At 34.5% G+C, this 22470-nt stretch overlaps 1 protein-coding gene across 1 annotated transcript in view; it reads left to right on the forward strand.

The window, feature by feature from the left end:
• Positions 1 to 604: 604 nt before the first annotated feature.
• LOC121213581 (uncharacterized) overlaps positions 605 to 22470 on the forward strand; it is a 57316-nt gene continuing 35450 nt past the window's right edge. The window contains exon 1 of the mRNA XM_041086374.1: positions 605 to 704. Coding sequence (XP_040942308.1) covers positions 605 to 704 — 100 coding nt within the window. The remainder of the gene's footprint in view (positions 705 to 22470) is intronic.

Raw genomic sequence — 22470 nt, forward strand, 5'->3', positions numbered from 1 at the left:
GCTATCAATGGGGTTGAACGCCACACTCAAAGGATGATAAGTTCAAAAAGGAAACAGATTAACGCCACTAGCAAGCTAGATAGGTCAATTTGAATCACCAAGAACAACGAGAGTTGAACAACACACAAATATGTTATATTTCATAAAGGTTCAAAAGTTCCTAAAACAAGTTACAAATAAGCTATTTATAGGCTGCTTGATTTATAGCCGAATAGACACTGAGTAATTACAACTTAAATAAAGCTGGAGTTGACTTAATTCAGCTAAACAATTCTTTGAGTGGCTTAATGATCAACTAGTCCATTGGAGTTCCCGAATAGACTTCAAACTTGACACTGGAAGTTCCCGATTAGCCATTGTAGTAGACTTAATGATTGAACTGAACGAAGCATTTAAATTCATCGGTCAATGTGTTTAAGACCTGAAGTTAATGCTTTCTTGATGCACCGAATGCATGAACAACAAATGAATGTTTCTTGTGGTGCCGAACAATCAAGGGTGTTAACACTCGGATTTGAATAGATGCTTGGGTGTGAACATCAAAAACTGAATGGTTGGTTGATCAAATCAAAGATAAGTTCAATGTTTATTCATCCTTTCAAAAATGGACACCTCGGAGAATGTATTCATCAGCTTCAAAATGCATGAACAATCAGGTGCAATATCCCTCTTAAATGAGTCCAATGGATCTGGAAATGGTGCATGTATGTCCAAACGCCTATTAAATGACCTGCAAGACAATTTAAACTCGGTTTAAAGGCTTCAATAAGACAAAATAAAAACACAAATTAAATGTGTAATAAGCTAAGACACAATTAAGAAATCTGACTCAGACAAGTATTAATACGGTACAAACTAAGACACCATTAATAGACTTAGAACAACTAAACAATCAGACATGTAATAATGCTATACAATCTAGGACACAACTAATTGACTTAACTAAAATAATCAGACATGTAATAATGCTGTATGAAATCAGAACATAATTAATATAATTAAAATAACTAAAAATGTCTCAGTCTTATTCAGCAGCTTAGTAAGCTAGCTAAGTTGAATTCAGCTTGAAGTAAATTGTAAGGGGCACTTGATGAGCCATCCCAAACATGATTTATGAGTCATGTTGAAGCTTCTATTAGAGTATGCCCAAGGATCAATCATGAGATGGTTGTAATAACATACTTGATTTATCATGTTTATTAATATAATGTGTTACCATTATTATTTCAGTTTCTTTTCTGTGTGTATAAATAAATTGTTTTATAATAATGTCCTGAGAGTAATATGCTTATTCTTAAAAGGTCCTTAGTCAAGTATTATTGTTGGATAGGACAACAATAATGCATTAAGACTAACATGTAGTTGATTGATGATAAATAGTTGTCATTGATATGGAATGTCAAAATTGATGCATGAATATGTGTATTAGAGAACAACATATTGGACTGACCCGTTATGAGTATGTTTCTTGGATTATTATGTAATTGTCACAACATTACTCATAGTGATTAATATATATATGATCCTCAGACTTGAGATCATCATGATACCAACATCGTGAGTTGTATATTTTGATATAGTCAAATGTACACCGTAACTGGTTGTTCTATAAAGGCTGATGTTGGATATACCACGATCTATGTATAGGAATATGGTTGATCGATATAGGATAAGTCCCTCCTACATAATGGGAGTAATATCTTAGGTCACTTGATTGAGTGAGACTAGAAATGCATGGCCATGCTAAAATAAGCTGATATGAGATGTCATACTTATTTGTATGTCATAGTCTACTTAAGTTATCAAGGAACATGGAATGGACTATGCAAGTGTGACTATTCCATGACTTGTGTCCAATCCAGAGATAAATGACTTAAGGATTATTGCATGAAAGGTTAATCATAAAAAGGTTATGTCGAATCATGATTTCTTGTGACTTAGGTAGCAATGATGCATTGCTAGGTGCCACTCATTGTTTGTAACATTGGAATTGTTCTAGTATTACTGCTAACGTTACAAGAACCTACAGGGTCACACCCTATAGTTGAAATGAGCGGAGTAAAACATAGTTGGTATTGTGTTTGGTTGTCGCTTGAATTAAATTAATTATAGAATTAATTTAATTGGATAATCAAATATCGAACACATTATGTACAAGGTTGTTGTACGCATAATGAGAACATGAATTTGGTTAGTATATAAATTCAAATAAATATATAGTTTACCGAAATCATTATTATAATTATTGTAATTATAATTTTTGGTTTAAAACATAGTTATATTTATTTAATTTCTAGAAACCCTAAAAATAGATATAAAACATGTCGTTTTTCTTTGCTTGGGGTCTAGCACCCATCAAATAAAAGTTTTTCCAAAATAGTTTTGGGGATTCCTTCCAGTTATTGCCAACTGTGTGGATTACGTAGAGGCCGGAGTCACGATAGATTGCGGCTTGGTTTGATAGTAGATCAGATTACTCGTTGCTGAGGCGTTGCTGTCTACTCAGAATAAAGATTCGGTAATTTCAAAACCTTTATTTCACCCCGATTCATTCCTCACACATGGATCCATGGTTAGGATCACCGAATGTTTTAGTTTTTGCTATGCTGTAGGGGTGCCGGTGTTCCAACAGCTTCCTCCTAAACTCGTTCAACTAAGGCCAAAATTACCTCATTGAATTGCTTGGCTCGAGCTCGAGTAATTGGACCAGCTGGTAGCTCGATTAGATCACGAAAGGATTCAATTGACCCATTGGATAAGTTCGTATCATCCCCCCTCTTCAAGGCAATTTGTCCTCAAATCGTCGCCTACATCAAAAGGAGACAAGTCAGACACTTCGAAACTCGCACTTACATTATACTCTCCTGGTAGGTCCCATTTATAGGAGCTATCATTGATTCGTTCCAATACTTGGGATGAGCCATCTCCTCTAGGAAGTAACTTGGATCTTCTTTACGCGGGGAACCTCTCTTTTCGCATGTGAATCCAGACCCAGTCTCCAAGCTCAAAAATCACTCGCTTTCGCCCTTTGTTGGCTCTATGCACAAACTCCTCAGTTTTCTTTTTGATGTTTTCCCTCACCTTCTGAGGCAACTATTTCACATATTTAGCTTTTCGCTTACCATCTACATGCATAAACTGGTTAGAAGACAAAGGAATTAAATTAAGAGGAGTCAATGGGTTAAAACCATATACAATTTGAAATGGAGAGTGTTTTGTGGCTGAGTGAATTGAGCGATTCATATGAACTATCCTCAGTGTTCATTTGAGTCGTTTAGATTGCCCGATCGTAAAATTAAGAAGTATGAGTTGAGATTTTTAAGTCGGGTTGAAAAAGAACAACTTGGCTAGAAACAAGAAAATATTTAAGTGTTTAAAAGATGGATAGGGAAGGTTCAGTTTCAAGGCTGAAGAAAGAACCAATATTATATGCAATATCGACCCAAATATTGCGTTAGCTTGAAATGACGAAAATTGTTATTCGTGACCCAATATCTATGAGAGATAAGAACCAACGATATAAAATTGAATGCCACACTTTAGTAAAGTGATAAGTTCAAAATTGACAGAATTGATGCCACAAGAATGTCTTCATAAGTCAATGGAGTCAAGAGAGAACAAAGGGAGTTGAAATACTCATCAATGAACAGAAGTTCATAATTGATCAATGTCTAAAATTCGTAACCTTCAAATGATTACAAAAACAACAATTTATAGGTTGAATATGTTCCAGCCGATTGGACTCAAAGCAATCAGCTTAATTACACTTAATTGAACCCAAATGGCTGTTGAAATAACCAAAAAGTCATTTGGAAACTTCTATTGTTACACCCCAATCCCGTATCCGTCGCCGGAATAGATAAAGGGGCATTACCAGTCTTGAAACTCATATCAGAACAGTAAATTTTTTATTATTTTTTTGAACATTCCTTTAGATAAGTACTAAAGACAGTCAGGGATACAATTTAAACTTCTATAAGTACATATTCAAAAGATGCCATTTTCGCATGGCTTATATACATTAACCAAAATATCCTCTCACTACTAGTCTATTCTATACATGCCATAAGATAATCCAAAACGTAGCAGTACCAAACAGTGGATAGTGATAGTGTGACTAGTTGCTGATGATCCCCGAGCCTGTAGCTTCCAAATGAGATCGATAAAACAGAGGAAACAAAGTACACGGAGTAAGCACTATAACGCTTAGTAAGTTTTAAGCAGTGTCAACAGATAACAATCAAATTATAACATAGTTGTTCGTATTTTTATTTCACTCTTCCTTCGGGCATACCATCCCTTTACCGAATATGCACATCTCATCATATATAATAGGCAGATAAATTCTCACTTGATAGTGACCTCTTATGATCATAGGTACATTACATTTTTTTTTTGACTTTCCACATTGACCAAATGCACAATAATCATAGAACAGTCTTATTGCTTTACTCACATGTGCATCACATAACGACCTTGTGATTTAGTCTAAATCAAACTTAAATATAATCTCAAAATACATACTTGACCAACTTAACGCGTTGAACGTCTTTATTACCAATTGTTACTGTGAAGTTATATAATCTTACGCTTTACTTGAATCTTCAGCAAAACCTTTAGTTCGGGGCTTACCTGGACAAAATCTCCACACGTAGTCATCGGGTCTTTAGAGCTCGGATATAGTACGAGCACGAAGCCTACGGACATTAATCAGTGATAATATTCTCGCATAAAGCCTGCGGGGTTTTAACCCGGATATAGTACTGACACAAATGCCCTTCGGGACTTATCACATTTATACACTTTCACATCCATCACGTTTATACACTTTCACATCCATCACGTTGGCCACTCGGCCCTATCACATATATACACTTTCACATTCATCACATCGGCCATTAGGCCTTATCACATATATACACTTTCACATTCATCGCATCGGCTATTAGGCCTTATCACATATATACACTTTCACATTCATCACATCGGCCATTAGGCTTTATCACATATATACACTTTCACATTCATCACATCGGCCATTAGGTCTTATCACATATACACTTTCACATTTATTCAAATATACTTCACATACCACATATACTATCATGTACAGACTTGGTCTTGGCCGAATCTACATCCATCACTTTCCAATGAATAATTCAATTTTACGCCATACTATCATTTCATATTCGAATACTCATAAACTTACAATATCACAATTTAGAATTCAAGTATGGGTTTAATCAATAGCTTATGAGCAACTAAAACAAGTTTTATCCATGTTTACAACAAAATCACATATTCACTACGAGCTGTTTTCCTGCGCAATGGTCACTAAATTATTTATAACCAGAGTTACAAGACTCCAAATCACTTGCCGTTAATTTTCCCTGAATATAGACTCGTATATCTTTCATCCATAAATTTTTCAGAATTTTAGGTTTGGCCAATCAATACCAGATTTTTCTTAAATTTCCCCTGTTTCACTGTTTGACTAATCTGACCAGTCTTCACTACGAATCAAAATTCTCATTATACAGAATTCAAAGTATGTTCTATTTGATTTCATTTGAAACTAGACTCATTAAGGAGTCTAAGCATATAAATTTTATCTTGTAACCATTTTTGTACAAATTATAGTGATTTTCTTAAAACAGAAGAGGGGATTTCGGAGTCATTCTGACACCGTGTCACACAACTTTAAATATCTCTTTATAGGAAATTCCTTTGCTTACACGGTCTCTTTTATAAGAAACTAGACTAATTAAGCTTTGATTGTATATTTTATTCAGCCTATAATTCCACACCAAACATTTATAGTGATTTTCTAAAATCACGTTACTGCGGCTGTCCTGAGCAAATTATTACAATTTGCTCTTAAATTTCCAAGTCCAAACACTTAGGAACTTACCATTTGAGTTTAAGACATATCATGGCCACATCATATCTTATTAAATCAACTCATTATATCCTATTATAGTTGAATTTACTCAACATTTAGTCACTTAAAACTTACCTCGGATGTGGTCGAACGATTTCGGCGGCTATTCGATCACTTTTTCCCTTCCCTTATCCAACTTTGGTCCTCTAAGCTCTTGAGCTAATTCAAACAAATTTAACTTATTAAAGTCTCATTATGCTAGCTTATGGCCGAATATGACAAGGAGTTTGATAGGTCATATGGCCACCTATAGCTCAAACACAAAATGGTCATACGCATTTTTAATCACATTGAGCAATTTAATACAATTAATCTAACATTTCCTCATGTGCACCTTTATGACCGAATACATGCAACACCAAGCTATCTATTCATTCATGTATGCATCTTATTTAAGCATGTATATCCACAATTGAATTCATCATATAAATATCTATGATTTCACTCAAATAATCTCATTACAACACACGGTGCTCCAACCATTATTTAAATTCAAAGCTCGGCTAGTACATAACACCATGATTTTGTCCTAATTTGGAGAGCCAATAATTTAAGTATTACAGCAGCATATTAATTAGCTAAGTACCATAAATTTGTCCTAATTTGGACAACCAATAATTTACAGCATTACAGCAGCAAATTAATTAGTAATAAACTATCTTAAGTTCAATTTTAACTCCCTCATGCAGCAACCAGACAGCATTCAAGTTAACTTCCAACATTCGGTCAAAGCATTTAAATAAAAGAATATGCATGCTAAATTTCCAGCATTTGGACAACATTTCAACTTGAAATTTTCTAGCCTTTCACCTTCAATATTTCGAATATTCAAAAGCAAAAAGAAGAGTACAACTAATCAATTAAAATTTTTGAACATAATTCAAGGTATATGTTCAACTAAATATTCATGTTAACTCATAATCAATAAGATATTAAGTAGAAAATAAAAACATTATTAGCATGCATGCTATCTACATACAACAACCATTCGACTTCCATCTATTATCAACCCTTAATACACAAAACATCGAAACCAACATCAAAGAAATATAAACATCCATGACCAAATGTCATCTTCATCCATTTACAAAAATTTTGCCATGAGCTGACTTCTATACTTGATGACCACTCCAAATATACAAGGATTTTCAATGAAAGAGCATTAAACATACCTTAATCTATACATTCACCATAGCCGAATGCCCTAGCTTCATTTCCATTTTCTTTTCTTTATGGTTTTCGGCAAAAATGCAAGAAAGGATGGATGTAACTTTGTTTTTATCACCATCTTCTATTATATTTCATTTTAATAAGCCAATTACTAAATTAATCTTTGTAATTTAATATCAAAACCTTTTAAATGGTGGTCCATTCCCGTCCACTTACCTATGTAGCGGCCAAATATCATTTAATAATTATATTTCTTCTTTCTTTCTCAACATTTGGCAAGCACAAGGCAAGGATGTATGGCTTCCCCTTTTTTATTTTAAAATTTAAACCATTAACTATTATAATATAATATATAATGCATATATGGCTATTCAACCATCATCATGGCCGGCCACTTACATAAAAATGGGGAATTTGACATGCAAATCCCCATATTTTAAGCCATGCAATATTTGACCACTACACTTCAACCTACCACAATTTTAATATTTTTCACATAAGTCCTTTTTAACTAAATTCACATAAAAATAATCAATTAATGCATGAAACTTTCACACATGCATTTGCTCACATTATAAACACGGAATATATCTTTTAATTTCTTATAGGACTCGGTTTCGTGGTCCCGAAACCACTTTCCGACTAGGGTCAATTTAGGGCTGTCACAACTCTCCCCCACTTAAGAAATTTTCGTCCCCGAAAATTTCTATCGATGCATAGTTTAGGATAACGTCCTCTTATTGAATTATATCCACAAAGACATTAGCTCATTGATAGCAATTGTAATTCATTATTGATTTCGCATCGATCTATAAAAATCATTTTCTTATCTTAAAACAAATACATAAACATTTCTACAAGTATGCACATATATCTCATTTTCTTGATTTCATAAGCAATAATCACTTGATTTAATTCACAAATGCATTTCAAACACATATTAAGCACATATTAACATGTATAATTCACATCATCAACCCATGTATTCGTAACCCACATTTTCATTCATGTATAAGCTGTAATCTGATTGAAAGTACACATATACTCAAACATCCCAATAAATATCCTTTATAACTCCATCATATCTCACTATTCAACTTAACCTATTTCCAACAGGAAATCAACTTCCACATACCTGAACATTGAATTCATTTAGCACATTCAATCACTTTTAACGATACCCGTATACTATCGATTTGGCATAAAGCCTCATATAGTATACCGGCATGGGGTTTATTTTAGCACATAACCCATATATCCAAAATTATCAGCATTCAAAAATTCTTACAGACTTTCAAATGTCGAACTTAATCGAAATAATTTCTTGAATATGATTAACAAAAAAATAGGGGTCATTTAGCAATAGCACATATGACTTCATATACCAAGCATTCCATAGACTAAATCCGTAACACATTTATAACATGAATTTACTTCTTAACAACATATCCACCATCTTTTTACGTATTCACTTCTTTAGTATACATAACATAATATAATATGAACTCACCAATTTTTACTTTCATTTGATTTTCACATACCTTCCGTACATACCTGTATCACTTATTCTGATCTTACTTTATTTATCATCTTAAATATACCCGTTGAATCATTCAAAATCATTATGGATACTCATTAAGCACATATAGCTCTTACAATGCCATATCCTAGATATGGTCTTACATATCCTCACATATCGAGCCGATGCCATGTCCCAGACATGGTCTTACACACTATCTCAAATCAATGCCTTCGTCCGAGACGAGGTCTTACATGAATTCCACTTCACACACTTAGTGCCCACTGACCGATCTCGCACTCATAGTGCTCGGTTAAAGGAATTCGCGCACACACAGTGCCTCTAATCATTCACACACATAGTGCTCTTATTCATTCGTTATTACACATTGAAATGACTTAACCAAGTCTATAAACATCATGTATGTACACTTTTAAACATATCATCTCATTTAAATTTGAATTCGTATAGTAATGAACACTTAAACTTTGCTCAAATTACCGGCACGAAGCCTACTAGGCACGGAGGCCCGAGTACACGTCACCAGCATGATTGTTCTTCGGGACCTAGCCCGGATATAACACCAGCACGAATGCTCTTCGGGGTTTAGCACGGATATATCACTAGCACGAATGCTCTTCGGAACTTAGTCCGGATACATCACTAGCACGAATGCTCTTCGAGACTTAGCCCGGATACATCACTAGCACAAATGCTCTTCGAGACTTAGCCCGGATACATCACTAGCACGAATGCTCTTCGGGACTTAGCCCGGATACATCACTAGCACGAATGCTCTTCGGGACTTAGCCCAGATACATCACTCTCAATTCTCATGTACATATACACATATAGCAATACACATTAGTATATCATTTACATTACTTGAATACAAACACAACATGCTTATCGACCATTCAACTTCCAGTTCCATAGCCACATACAAAAATCACATTTATAGTCATAACACTCCTTCAAAATTGCATCACTTATACCCTTATAATTCAATCCAAATCGAAATTCAAATACGAGTACATGATATGCACCTGATCAACTTAATAATTCAGGCATATCTAAGTGAAGTTATATCGCAAATTCTCATAGTCAGAAACTTGCTACAGCTCGGTCGGGATCAAGATTCATTACGTTACAGAAAACACATTTTAATAGTCAAAAATCATCACACTATCATTTTATCACTTTATGGCATGTATAAATAGACTCACGCGTGCTACGTTAGTCCTAGAATCGACTAAACCGTAGCTCTGATACCAATAAAATGTAACACCCCAATCCCGTATCCGTCGCCGAAATAGATAAAGGGGCATTACCAGTCTTGAAACTCATATCAGAACAGTAAATTTTTTATTTTTTTTTGAACATTCCTTTAGATAATTACTAAAGACAGTCAGGGATACAATTTAAACTTCTATAAGTACACATTCAAAAGATGCCATTTTCGCATGGCTTATATACATTAACCAAAATATCCTCTCACTACTAGTCTATTCTATACATGCCATAAGATAATCCAAAACGTAGCAGTACCAAACAGTGGATAGTGATAGTGTGACTAGTTGCTGATGATCCCCGAGCCTGTAGCTTCCAAATGAGATCTATAAAACAGAGGAAACAAAGTACACGGAGTAAGCATTATAATGCTTAGTAAGTTTTAAGCAGTGTCAACAGATAAAAATCAAATTATAACATAGTTGTTCGTATTTTTATTTCACTCTTCCTTCGGGCATACCATCCCTTTACCGAATATGCACATCTCATCATATATAATAGGCAGATAAATTCTCACTTGATAGTGACCTCTTATGATCATAGGTACATTACATATTTTTTTTTGACTTTCCACATTGACCAAATGCACAATAATCATAGAACAGTCTTATTGCTTTACTCACATGTGCATCACATAACGACCTTGTGATTTAGTCTAAATCAAACTTAAATATAATCTCAAAATACATACCTGACCAACTTAACGCGTTGAACGTATTTATTACCAATTGTTACTGTGAAGTTATATAATCTTACGCTTTACTTGAATCTTCAGCAAAACCTTTAGTTCGGGGCTTACCTGGACAAAATCTCCACACGTAGTCATCGGGTCTTTAGAGCTCGGATATAGTATGAGCACGAAGCCTACGGACATTAATCAGTGATAATATTCTCGCATAAAGCCTGCGGGGTTTTAACCCGAATATAGTACTGACACAAATGCCCTTCGGGACTTATCACATTTATACACTTTCACATCCATCACGTTGGCCACTCGGCCCTATCACATATATACACTTTCACATTCATCACATCGGCCATTAGGCCTTATCACATATATACACTTTCACATTCATCGCATCGGCTATTAGGCCTTATCACATATATACACTTTCACATTCATCACATCGGCCATTAGGCCTTATCACATATATACGCTTTCACATTCATCACATCGGCCATTAGGTCTTATCACATATACACTTTCACTTTTATTCAAATATACTTCACATACCACATATACTATCATGTACAGACTTGGTCTTGGCCGAATCTACATCCATCACTTTCCAATGAATAATTCAATTTTACGCCATACTATCATTTCATATTCGAATACTCAAAAACTTACAATATCACGATTTAGAATTCAAGTATGGGTTTAATCAATAGCTTATGAGCAACTAAAACAAGTTTTATCCATGTTTACAACAAAATCACATATTCACTACGAGCTGTTTTCCTGAACAATGGTCACTAAATTATTTATAACCGGAGCTACAAGACTCCAAATCACTTGCCGTTAATTTTCCCTGAATATAGACTCGTATATCTTTCATCTATAAATTTTTCAGAATTTTAGGTTTGGCCAATCAATACCAGATTTTTCTTAAATTTCCCCTGTTTCACTGTTTGACTAATCTGAACAGTCTTCACTACGAATCAAAATTCTCATTGTACAGAATTCAAAGTATGTTCTATTTGATTTCATTTGAAACTAGACTCATTAAGGAGTCTAAGCATATAAATTTTATCTTGTAACCATTTTTGTACAAATTATAGTGATTTTCTTAAAACAGAACAGGGGATTTCGGAGTCATTCTGACACCGTGTCACACAACTTTAAATATCTCTTTATAGGAAATTCCTTTGCTTACACGGTCTCTTTTATAAGAAACTAGACTAATTAAGCTTTGATTGTATATTTTATTCAGCCTATAATTCCACACCAAACATTTATAGTGATTTTCTAAAATCACGTTACTGCGGCTGTCCTGAGCAAATTATTACAATTTGCTCTTAAATTTCCAAGTCCAAACACTTAGGAACTTACCATTTGAGTTTAAGACATATCATGGCCACATCATATCTTATTAAATCAACTCATTATATCCTATTATAGTTGAATTTACTCAACATTTAGTCACTTAAAACTTACCTCGGATGTGGTCGAATGATTTCGGCGGCTATTCGATCACTTTTTCCCTTCCCTTATCCAACTTTGGTCCTCTAAGCTCTTGAGCTAATTCAAACAAATTTAACTTATTAAAGTCTCATTACGCTAGCTTATGGCCGAATATGACAAGGAGTTTGATAGGTCATATGGCCACCTATAGCTCAAACACAAAATGGTCATACGAATTTTTAATCACATTGAGCAGTTTAATACAATTAATCTAACATTTCCTCATGTGCACCTTTATGACCGAATACATGCAACACCAAGCTATCTATTCATTCATGTATGCATCTTATTTAAGCATGTATATCCACAATTGAATTCATCATATAAATATCTATGATTTCACTCAAATAATCTCATTACAACACACGGTGCTCCAACCATTATTTAAATTCAAAGCTCGGCTAGTACATAACACCATGATTTTGTCCTAATTTGGAGAGCCAATAATTTAAGTATTACAGCGGCATATTAATTAGCTAAGTACCATAAATTTGTCCTAATTTGGACAGCCAATAATTTACAGCATTACAGCAGCAAATTAATTAGTAATAAACTATCTTAAGTTCAATTTTAACTCCCTCATGCAGCAACCAGACAGCATTCAAGTTAACTTCCAACATTCGGTCAAAGCATTTAAATAAAAGAATATGCATGCTAAATTTCCAGCATTTGGACAACATTTCAACTTGAAATTTTCCAGCCTTTCACCTTCAATATTTCGAATATTCAAAAGCAAAAAGAAGAGTACAACTAATCAATTAAAATTTTTGAACATAATTCAAGGTATATGTTCAACTAAATATTCATGTTAACTCATAATCAATAAGATATTAAGTAGAAAATAAAAACATTATTAGCATGCATGCTATCTACATACAACAACCATTCGACTTCCATCTATTATCAACCCTCAATACACAAAATATCGAAACCAACATCAAAGAAATAAAAACATCCATGACCAAATGTCATCTTCATCCATTTACAAAAATTTTGCCATGAGCTGACTTCTATACTTGATGACCACTCCAAATATACAAGGATTTTCAATGAAAGAGCATTAAACATACCTTAATCTATACATTCACCATAGCCGAATGCCCTAGCTTCATTTCCATTTTCTTTTCTTTATGGTTTTCGGCAAAAATGCAAGAAAGGATGGATGTAACTTTGTTTTTATCACCATCTTCTATTATATTTCATTTTAATAAGCCAATTACTAAATTAATCTTTGTAATTTAATATCAAAACCTTTTAAATGGTGGTCCATTACCGTCCACTTACCTATGTAGTAGCCAAATATCATTTAATAATTATATTTCTTCTTTCTTTCTCAACATTTGGCAAGCACAAGGCAAGGATGTATGGCTTCCCCTTTTTTTATTTTAAAATTTAAACCATTAACTATTATAATATAATATATAATGCATATATGGCTATTCAACCATCATCATGGCCGGCCACTTACATAAAAATGGGGAATTTGACATGCAAATCCCCATATTTTAAGCCATGCAATATTTGACCACTACACTTCAACCTACCACAATTTTAATATTTTTCACATAAGTCCTTTTTAACTAAATTCACATAAAAATAATCAATTAATGCATGAAACTTTCACACATGCATTTACTCACATTATAAACACGGAATATATCTTTTAATTTCTTATAGGACTCAGTTTCGTGGTCCCGAAACCACTTTCCGACTAGGGTCAATTTAGGGCTGTCACATCTATGCATAGGTGACACCAATGGGCAGGTTGTTTAGTCTTCCAATTCAGCTAATAATTGCACTAATGAGCTGAAATGGCTTTGTTCAATGTTTGATCAGCTGAAGACATTATGAGCAGCCTTTAATTCCTCCTTGGGCAGCTAAATAAGAAGCAGCCAAATTAATGGTAGCTTAAGCACACGAACAGCCCAAGTGTGTGAACATTTGATTTCCAATAGCCTCCGAGTGTGGATGAACGAAAATGAATAGCTCTCATGGTGTGAAAATGGTCTTGTGTGAACAGCTCTTTGTCCATTGCTCTTCACGAACAGCCACTTGGAGAAGCTAAAAACTACTGTTGGATTTTTAATTCAGCTCATGGTCCATTGAGCTTCACGAATAGTCACATGGGGAAAAAGAATCATCAACTCTCTTCATGGCCAATCCATGCATGTACCTGAAAGCAATTTAATTCAGCAACTTAATTCCTATTAGGACACATTTAAATTGACAGCAGCAAGACACATTAAACCTACTAATTAATTCAGCTGGACTAAGACACATTAAAATGATGTAATAAGCTAAACAAATTCATGTCATGTGCTAACTAAGACATATTAAAAACATGTAATTAACTTTCCTAATCTAAGACACATTAAAAAATAATAATAACTAAGACACAAATTTAATTCAACAGCAGCTAAGACAAATTAATTAGAATATGAAATTAATTTGTCTCAACTTTAGACACAATTTAAACACTTCTAATTAAAATGTCCAGAATTAAAAGGCAATTTAATTATTTAAGCTGAATAAACTAATTTGCATTTATTTTATTCCAGCAACTAAAATTATAAAATGCAAAGTAAGCTCAAACAAGAAAATGAGCTCAATGAGTTGGAAACGAGCGGAATTGAGCTCAACGAGCTGAAATTAGGCTTCATTTTGCACTTGGGCCCCTCAAGCTTAGGCCACTCTCGATGACATCAAGTTGTGTTAAAACATGATGCGATGAGGTTCGCATCATTCCCTCCTTCTTGAAGACGATTTGTCTTCAAATCGGGTCACTTGCTCGAGAAAAAATTTTCACCGTCACAACCCCCTTGGTTGACGGTACTGGCAACGTTGCTCCCAAGATCCTGAAATCCACACATAACTTGAACACAAGTCAGGTTGTTTGCAGGCCCTCCTTCTATAGGGATATGACAATTAAATGTGTCATTTGCACGATAAAGAAAAGGATTAAGGACACGATGAATTGTAAACTTACGAAGGCTTGCTGAATTCGCATTCCAAACTTGAGCAAATAAACCATTGCCGAGTTCAACAGTATAAATGGGTCTTACCTTTTCAAATTGACTCCCCATATTTGGCAATAGGAAGTACAAAGGAATCAAGCTCAAGTTGCATCCATAGGACATGGAAAATTTATTCAATCGATTATGACCCCTTAGTCTTATTTGATCAAAACTTGCATACCTCAAATTATCAAACCGTCTCGATATGCCAACATTACGATCAAAGGAATTAACCATGTTACATGTCGTCGTTATTTCGCATAATCGTATCAAAGTTGAAGTAGACATACATGTTTTCAAACATTCATACGTCTCAGATCTCATCCACACATCATTGTTCAAGTAATTTAATTTTTCACAACAATTCAACGAACACACATTTTCAGTACGGTCAAGTAAAAGAGAAAATCTATTTGATTCACGTTCTTGCACAATTAAACCTTGCAGTGGACGATTTCCTATTGATTCACCAATAAATTCATCAACATTATGTTTTCCAAAAATGAGAGTCTTCTTGCCATCATTTAGAGCAAATTTATAGTCATCAATCAAAGAATGGCAATTATCAACAATAACATACAGTACCTTTTCAAAATTCAAGTCATGAGCAAAATCATCAACAGGAGTTGAATGAAGTTGTTTAGAGAATAGAGAAACTTCCCCTTGCTTACCATTAGAGGTGGGAAACCGAGGATTAGTTTTACCTTGTTCAATCAATTGAAAATGTCTCTCGGTAGAATGGTAATGAAGCTGGAACCTGTCTATGGGTGGAATCTTGGAAACCTGAAATGAAGAGAAATCATAAGGCGATTTCCAATGGGGGTTAGCAAAAATATCCCTCCCTTGTGTTTGAGCACTCTCTTCTTCTTCACTCGTTCCTTGTTGACGCTCTCTCTCTTTTTCACTCGTTTTCTTTTCAAGCTCTCTTTCTTTTTCACTCATTTTCTTTTCAATCTCTCTTTCTTTTCCACTCACTTCATTCACATTTTTTTTGTTTCTCTCTTGCTTTCCTCTTTTTCATTTTCATTTTCTTTTATTTCAATTTCTTTTTCACTTTTATTTCTCTCTTCTTGTTTTTCTTTTTCCTCACTTATTTTAACAATAGAATTTTTCAGTTTGATTTGATCCTCGTTGACTTGCTTTAGAGTGAGCGGTACTAAAGTTACTTTCCTCCATTGATGCTTTAATGAATACCTATTGGTATGGTTGTCATGAATGACCTTTCAAGCCAATTGCCACGGCCTTCCTAGCAACATATAGCAAGTGTGAATAGGCACCACATTGCACACGACTTCATCTTGATACTTGCCAATAGAAAAGGCGATGCGCACTTGTTAAGTGACCTTAAACTTGCCTTCGTCATGAAGCCCTTGTAGTTGATAAGGTCGTGGATGCTTGGTAGTGGTTAAGCAAAGCTTTTCCACCATCGTCATGCTGGCTACGTTCGAGCAACTTTCACCATCAATAATAACTCTACAAACCTTACCTTGTACATGGCAGCGGGTATGAAAGAGATGTTCTCGTTGCTGATCGCTCTCCAAATCTTGAAGGTTTAAACTCCATTTGATAACAAGGCCTCCGTATTCAATAGCTTGTTGACATTCAAACTTAGAAAATTCTTGGAACATGATTTTTGATAAATTATTATAAAACAAAAGATAAATTAAATAGAAAATAAACCTAACTACTAAACCTTACGAACACTCAAAAAGGATAGGTCGATGGCACTCCCACTTGTGTTTGCAATCTTTAATGACTTTTCATCACTCTAATGATCTCACCACTCTCTTGCCTCTTACCACTCTAGTTCGCGTCTCTAAGTTCTCAATGGACTTCCCTAGACGAATCAGCAATCTAGGTGGAGTCGCCTTTAATACTTAATGTAAAGGTGGGAGTAATTGTTGGAACAAAAGGTAGGCTAGAAAAAAAAAGCTTGGAGTGGTTTAAAGTGTGGCGGAATGGTTAAGTAGTGAATGACATGGTTCGGACAATAAGAACACTTGCAAGCTAGCTTTCTTTTTTTTTGAAATTTTGAATTGTTCTTCACAAATATATATTCTTCTCTTTTTTTCACAGTTTTTTTTTGTTTTTTTAATTGATTTTTTTTATTTACAATCTCGAGGGTACAAAAACATCGATACTTACTTAATTTTCACTAGCTCTGATACCAAATGATACGAACTCGCCTTAGTGTTGATTTGAGTCGTTTAGATTGCCCAATCGTAAAATTAAGAAGTATGAGGTTTTCAAGTCGGGTTGAAAATGAACAAATTGGCTAGAAACAAGAAAACATTTAAGTGTTTAAAAGATGGATAGGGTAGGTTCAGTTTCAAGGCTAAAGAAAGAACCGATATTATATGCAATATCGACCCAAATCTTGCGTTAGCTTGAAATGACGAAAATTGTTAATCGTGACCCAATATCTATGAGAGATAAGAACAAACGATATAAGATTGAACGCCACACTTTAGTAAAGTGATAAGTTCGAAATTGACAGGATTGACGCCACAAGAATGTCTTCATAAGTCAATGGAGTCAAGAGAGAAAAAAAGGAGTTGAAATACTCACCAATGAACAAAAGTTCATAATTGATCAAAGTCTAAAATTCGTAACTTTCAAATGATTACAAAAACAACAATTTATAGGCTGAATATGTTCCAGTTGAATGGACTCAAAGGAATCAGCTTAATTACACTTAATTGAACTTAAATGGCTGTTGAAATAACCAAAAAGTCATTTGGAAGCTTCTATGCATAGGTGACACCAATGGGCAGGGTGTTTAGTCTTCCAATTCATCTAATAATTGCAGTAATGAGCTGAAATGATTTTTTTCAATGCTTGATCAGCTGAAGACATTATGAGCAGCCTTTAGTTCCTCCTTGGGTAGCTAAATAAGCAGTAGCCAAATTAATGGTAGTTTAAGCACACAAACAGCCCAAGTGTGTGAACACTTGATTTCCAACAGCCTCCAAGTGTGGATGAACAAAACTGAATAACTCTCATGGTGTGAAAATGTTTTTGTGAGATGAATGGTCTTGTGTGAACAGCTCTTTGTCCATTGCTCTTCACGAACAGCCACTTGGAGAAGCTAAAAACTACTGCTGGATTTTTAATTTAGCTCATGGTCCATTAAGCTTCACGAATAGTCACATGGGGATAAGGAATCATCAACTCTCTTCATGGCCAATCCATGCATGTACCTGAAAGCAATTTAATTCAGTAACTTAATTCATATTAGGACACATTTAAATTGACAGCAACAAGACACATTAAACCTGCTCATTAATTCAACTGGACTAAGACACATTAAAATGATGTAATGAGCTGAACAAATTCATGTCATGTGCTAACTAAGACATATTAAAAACATGTAATTAATTTGCCTAATCTAAGACACATTAAAAACAAATAATAACTAAGACAAAAATTTAATTCAACAACAGCTAAGACAAATTAATTAGAATTTGAAATTAATTTGTCTCAACTTTAGACACAATTTAAACACTTCTAATTAAAATGTCCAGAATTAAAAGGCAATTTAATTATTTAAGCTGAATAAACTAATTTGCTTTTATTTTATTCCAGCAACTAAAATTATAAAACGCAAAGTAAGCTCAAAGAAGCAAATGAGCTCAATGAGTTGGAAACAAGCAGAATTGAGCTCAACGAGCTGAGATTAGGCTTCATTTTGCACTTGGGCCCCTCAAACTTAGGCCACTCTCGATGACATTGAGTTGTGTTAAAACATGATGCGACCAGGTTCGCATCAGCGATTGTAAGTAAACTGATATGAGGTAAACACTCTTCCCATGGCTTCAAATTCTTCAAAATGATGGCTCTTAATAATGTTGATAGAATTTGATTTACTACTTCGGTTTGGCCATCTATTTAGGGGTGACATGTTGTAGAAAATAGCAACTTCGTTCCAACCCATCCCTAGAAAGTTCTCCAAAAATGGCTAAGAAATTTGGCATCTCGATCGGACACAATCGTTCTTGGCATGCCATGCAACCGTACTACTTCCCTGAAAAGTAGATTAGCTACATTCACAACATCATTAGTCTTGTGGCAAGCAATAAAATGAGCCATCTTAGAAAATCGATCAACTACAAAAAAGATAGAATCTTTTCCATTCCTAGTCCTAGGAAGTCCTAACATAAAATCCACAGAAATGTCAGTCCAAGGGGTTTTGGGAATAGTTAGGGGTTTATACAAACCATGAGGCTTGATGCGGGACTTAGCCTTCCTACAGGCAATGCATCGCTCACAAAGTCGTTCCACGTCTCGCTTCATCTTTCGCCAAAAGGAGTGTTCTTGAAGTATGGCCATGGTTTTGGTCACTCCAAAATTACCAATTAAAACTCCATTATGCACCCTGTCCACTAGGATATCTCGGATGGATCCTTGAGGGATGCATAGTTTGCCTTCTTGAAACAAATAGCCTTTATGCCTATAGAATTTTTCAAATGCTCCCTTCTCACAAGCTTTGAATACTTCACCAAAATCAGCACCAGAATCATAGTGATACAAGTCACAAAGGCCTTAGATGCGTATATGAAGGAAAAAGAAAATCAAGGTTCACTTTCTTGTTTTCAAGAAAATCAAGAAATCGAATCTTGGTCCAATTTTGCTGTTTTGAGGGATTTTAAGAATCAAGAAAATCAAGATTTCAAATCTTGGAAATCTTGGTCCAAGAAACCGAATCTTGCAACTAAGGCGCATTGGATCTCAGTTACGAGCATTAACAAGCCAATTTAGGGAGAGAACGGATTACAAGCCCAAGTTCTTGAAGACACGGCCCAATAAGATGTTCCAAGCCCAATCCTGAAATTTAAATCAGACTTAGTTGAAAATCAGGCCAAATTGTCAAAGTGGCCCAATTTGTAAAATTTTAATTCTTTAAATACTTAGTTTTAATTTTTAGACTTTATAAATAAATTTCTATGTAAAAATTCTGCCCAAAGAGGCCCATTAAAGGCCTTGGACGAAATTCCCTTGAAAGTAAAAAAAAATTAGGTTTTTTTTAGTTTTCCTATTAGGACTAGGAAAATAGTTAGAAGGCCTATATGTATGGCTTGGCCAGCCACCCTTATACACATTACAATTACATTAAAAATTTCAGATTTGTTTTGAGTGAAAATTCGGTTTGAGTTCTTCAAGAATTTTCTCTGGAGTTTTCTTTAGAAGTAGTTTTAACAATCTTTTTGATTGTGGGAGCCATCTTCAGCCTTCTTTTGCCATTGATTTTCATTGGAGGGAAGATTAGAGCCATTTGAAGGGAGTTGTGAAATATTTCTCGATTTCAAGGCTTCTTAGGACTTTTCTTTTAATTTATTACTGTTCAATTTCCTTTTAATTTCCTGTTTTGTGCCGATTTCTCATACTAATTTCTTTAATCTTATTGTTGTGTTTTTCCAGCAATCTTCATTAAAGAAAACCAATCGGCCCCTTTTCTTGGCAATAAAGAATGATCAAACTCCATCTTTTCAATTATTCTTACTGAATATTCCTTCTTATTCTGTTCAAATCGGTCTGCTGGAATTAAAAGTTTGGTTTGCTGTTTTGGATCTTAATTCTTTTCAGATTCGGTTTGGAGAATTCATAAACCTTCTTGATTGCCGAAGATCCATCTTATTCCAGATTTCCCTCTTTCTTGCTGCACGAATCACTTTAATTCAATTTGTTCTTTTGTGATCTATCGAATTAATTCTTTGTTTTGTTGCAATTGACAGATTTGGTTGGCTTAGAGATTCCTTGGGAGTTTATTCACGTGATCTTGACTTCCGAATCTCCCTGAAAATAAGTGTTTCGTTTCTTAATTTACTCTTGCTGTTTTTAGGCTTTTAATTTCAGATCTGTAAAGTTTAAATCTTGATCTTTCCGTTTCGTTTCAGATCTGATCGTCTAGAGCCTTTGTAGGAGATTCTCGTGGCTTGACGGCTCGATCTTGGTCCGCACGCAACCCCATATCATTTGGTAACAGATTTTGGGCGTTTTGGGTGTTCTTGGCTGATTTCTAAACTGATCTCTATTTTTTAAACTACAAACAGCAGTTTTACCCAGAAAAATTTTTTGACAAAAATTTATTTGAGTGGGTAAACGTTGTCCGATCGATCTGAAATTTTACATACATATTTTTGGCACTGTGATTGAATATAAAAAATATTTCCCGCAAAAAAAATCAGTTGAAAAAGTAAAAAAAATTAAAAAATACGAAGTCCAAAAATATTAAAAAAATATTCAGTGGGTTGATTTTGGTGCCCAAACTTTCCAAATTAAAAATTAAATATTTAAGGACATTGAAAATTCAATTTCGTGATTTTTGGAGATCGGGAACACCTCGAACGAAGTTGTCAAGTTACTCCGCAGTTTTTTCGGGTTTTTCGATTTCTGCAATTTTAATTGATTCTTAGCTGTAGGTTTTCATTTGTTTGTCTTTATCCTTCCTTTACACTATCTAACACCTTCTTGTTTCTTGTGTTAGTAGGATTTTAAGGTGTACACAATTCTTCCTCGGTGCAACACAAATTAATTGGAGTCTCGTCAGTTTTTGGCATCTTAGTGCAAATTAGGACTCTTTGGTAGTTTCGGTTCATACACTTTCTAATTGGTTGATATAGACTCTACTAAAGAACTCACAAGACTGAATTCTACCTCATTGAGAATTTGATTTTTCTTTTTGAGTGACTAACGGTGAGGTTTGCTAATTTTTCTTTTAAGTGTTGAGTATTTCTTTTACAGGTATTTCAAAAAAAAAAGAGAAAAAAAATGGTAGTCTGCCGCACCCTTAACATCCAAATGGGAGACGATTGTGATAACCAAATGACCAATATTTTCCATTCTGGGTATTCTATAAAAGGCAAATTATGTTCAATTATTATTAATAGTGGGAGTTGTTCGAATGTAGTGAGCAGTTATTTGGTGGATTCTTTAAAGTTACCTTGTACCGAGCACCCTAAGTCGTATCACCTTTAGTGGCTTAATGAATGCTCAGAAGTTAAAGTTACAAAACAGGCCTTGATCACTTTTAAGCTCGGGAATTACGAGGATGAGGTATGGTGTGATGTGGTCCCAATGCATGCGACACACTTGCTCCTTGGACGGCCTTGGCAATTTGATCGTGATGTTACACACCAAGGCAAGCTCAATAGATACTCTCTTGTGTTTAAAGGTAGAAAATTCACTTTTGCTCCTTTAAATCCCAATGATGTATATAAAGATCAATTAAAGATGATGAAATTTTTGAGGGGGTGAGGGAGAAAGGACAAATAAAAAAGGCAGAGAGAAAAAAGGCTAGTAGTGAAAAAAGTCAAAATTTAAATGGCCCAAAGGTGAGTCAATCCGCAAGTGG

Source organism: Gossypium hirsutum, chromosome D01 (genome assembly GCF_007990345.1).
Source record: "Gossypium hirsutum isolate 1008001.06 chromosome D01, Gossypium_hirsutum_v2.1, whole genome shotgun sequence".
Lineage (NCBI taxonomy): Eukaryota > Viridiplantae > Streptophyta > Magnoliopsida > Malvales > Malvaceae > Gossypium > Gossypium hirsutum.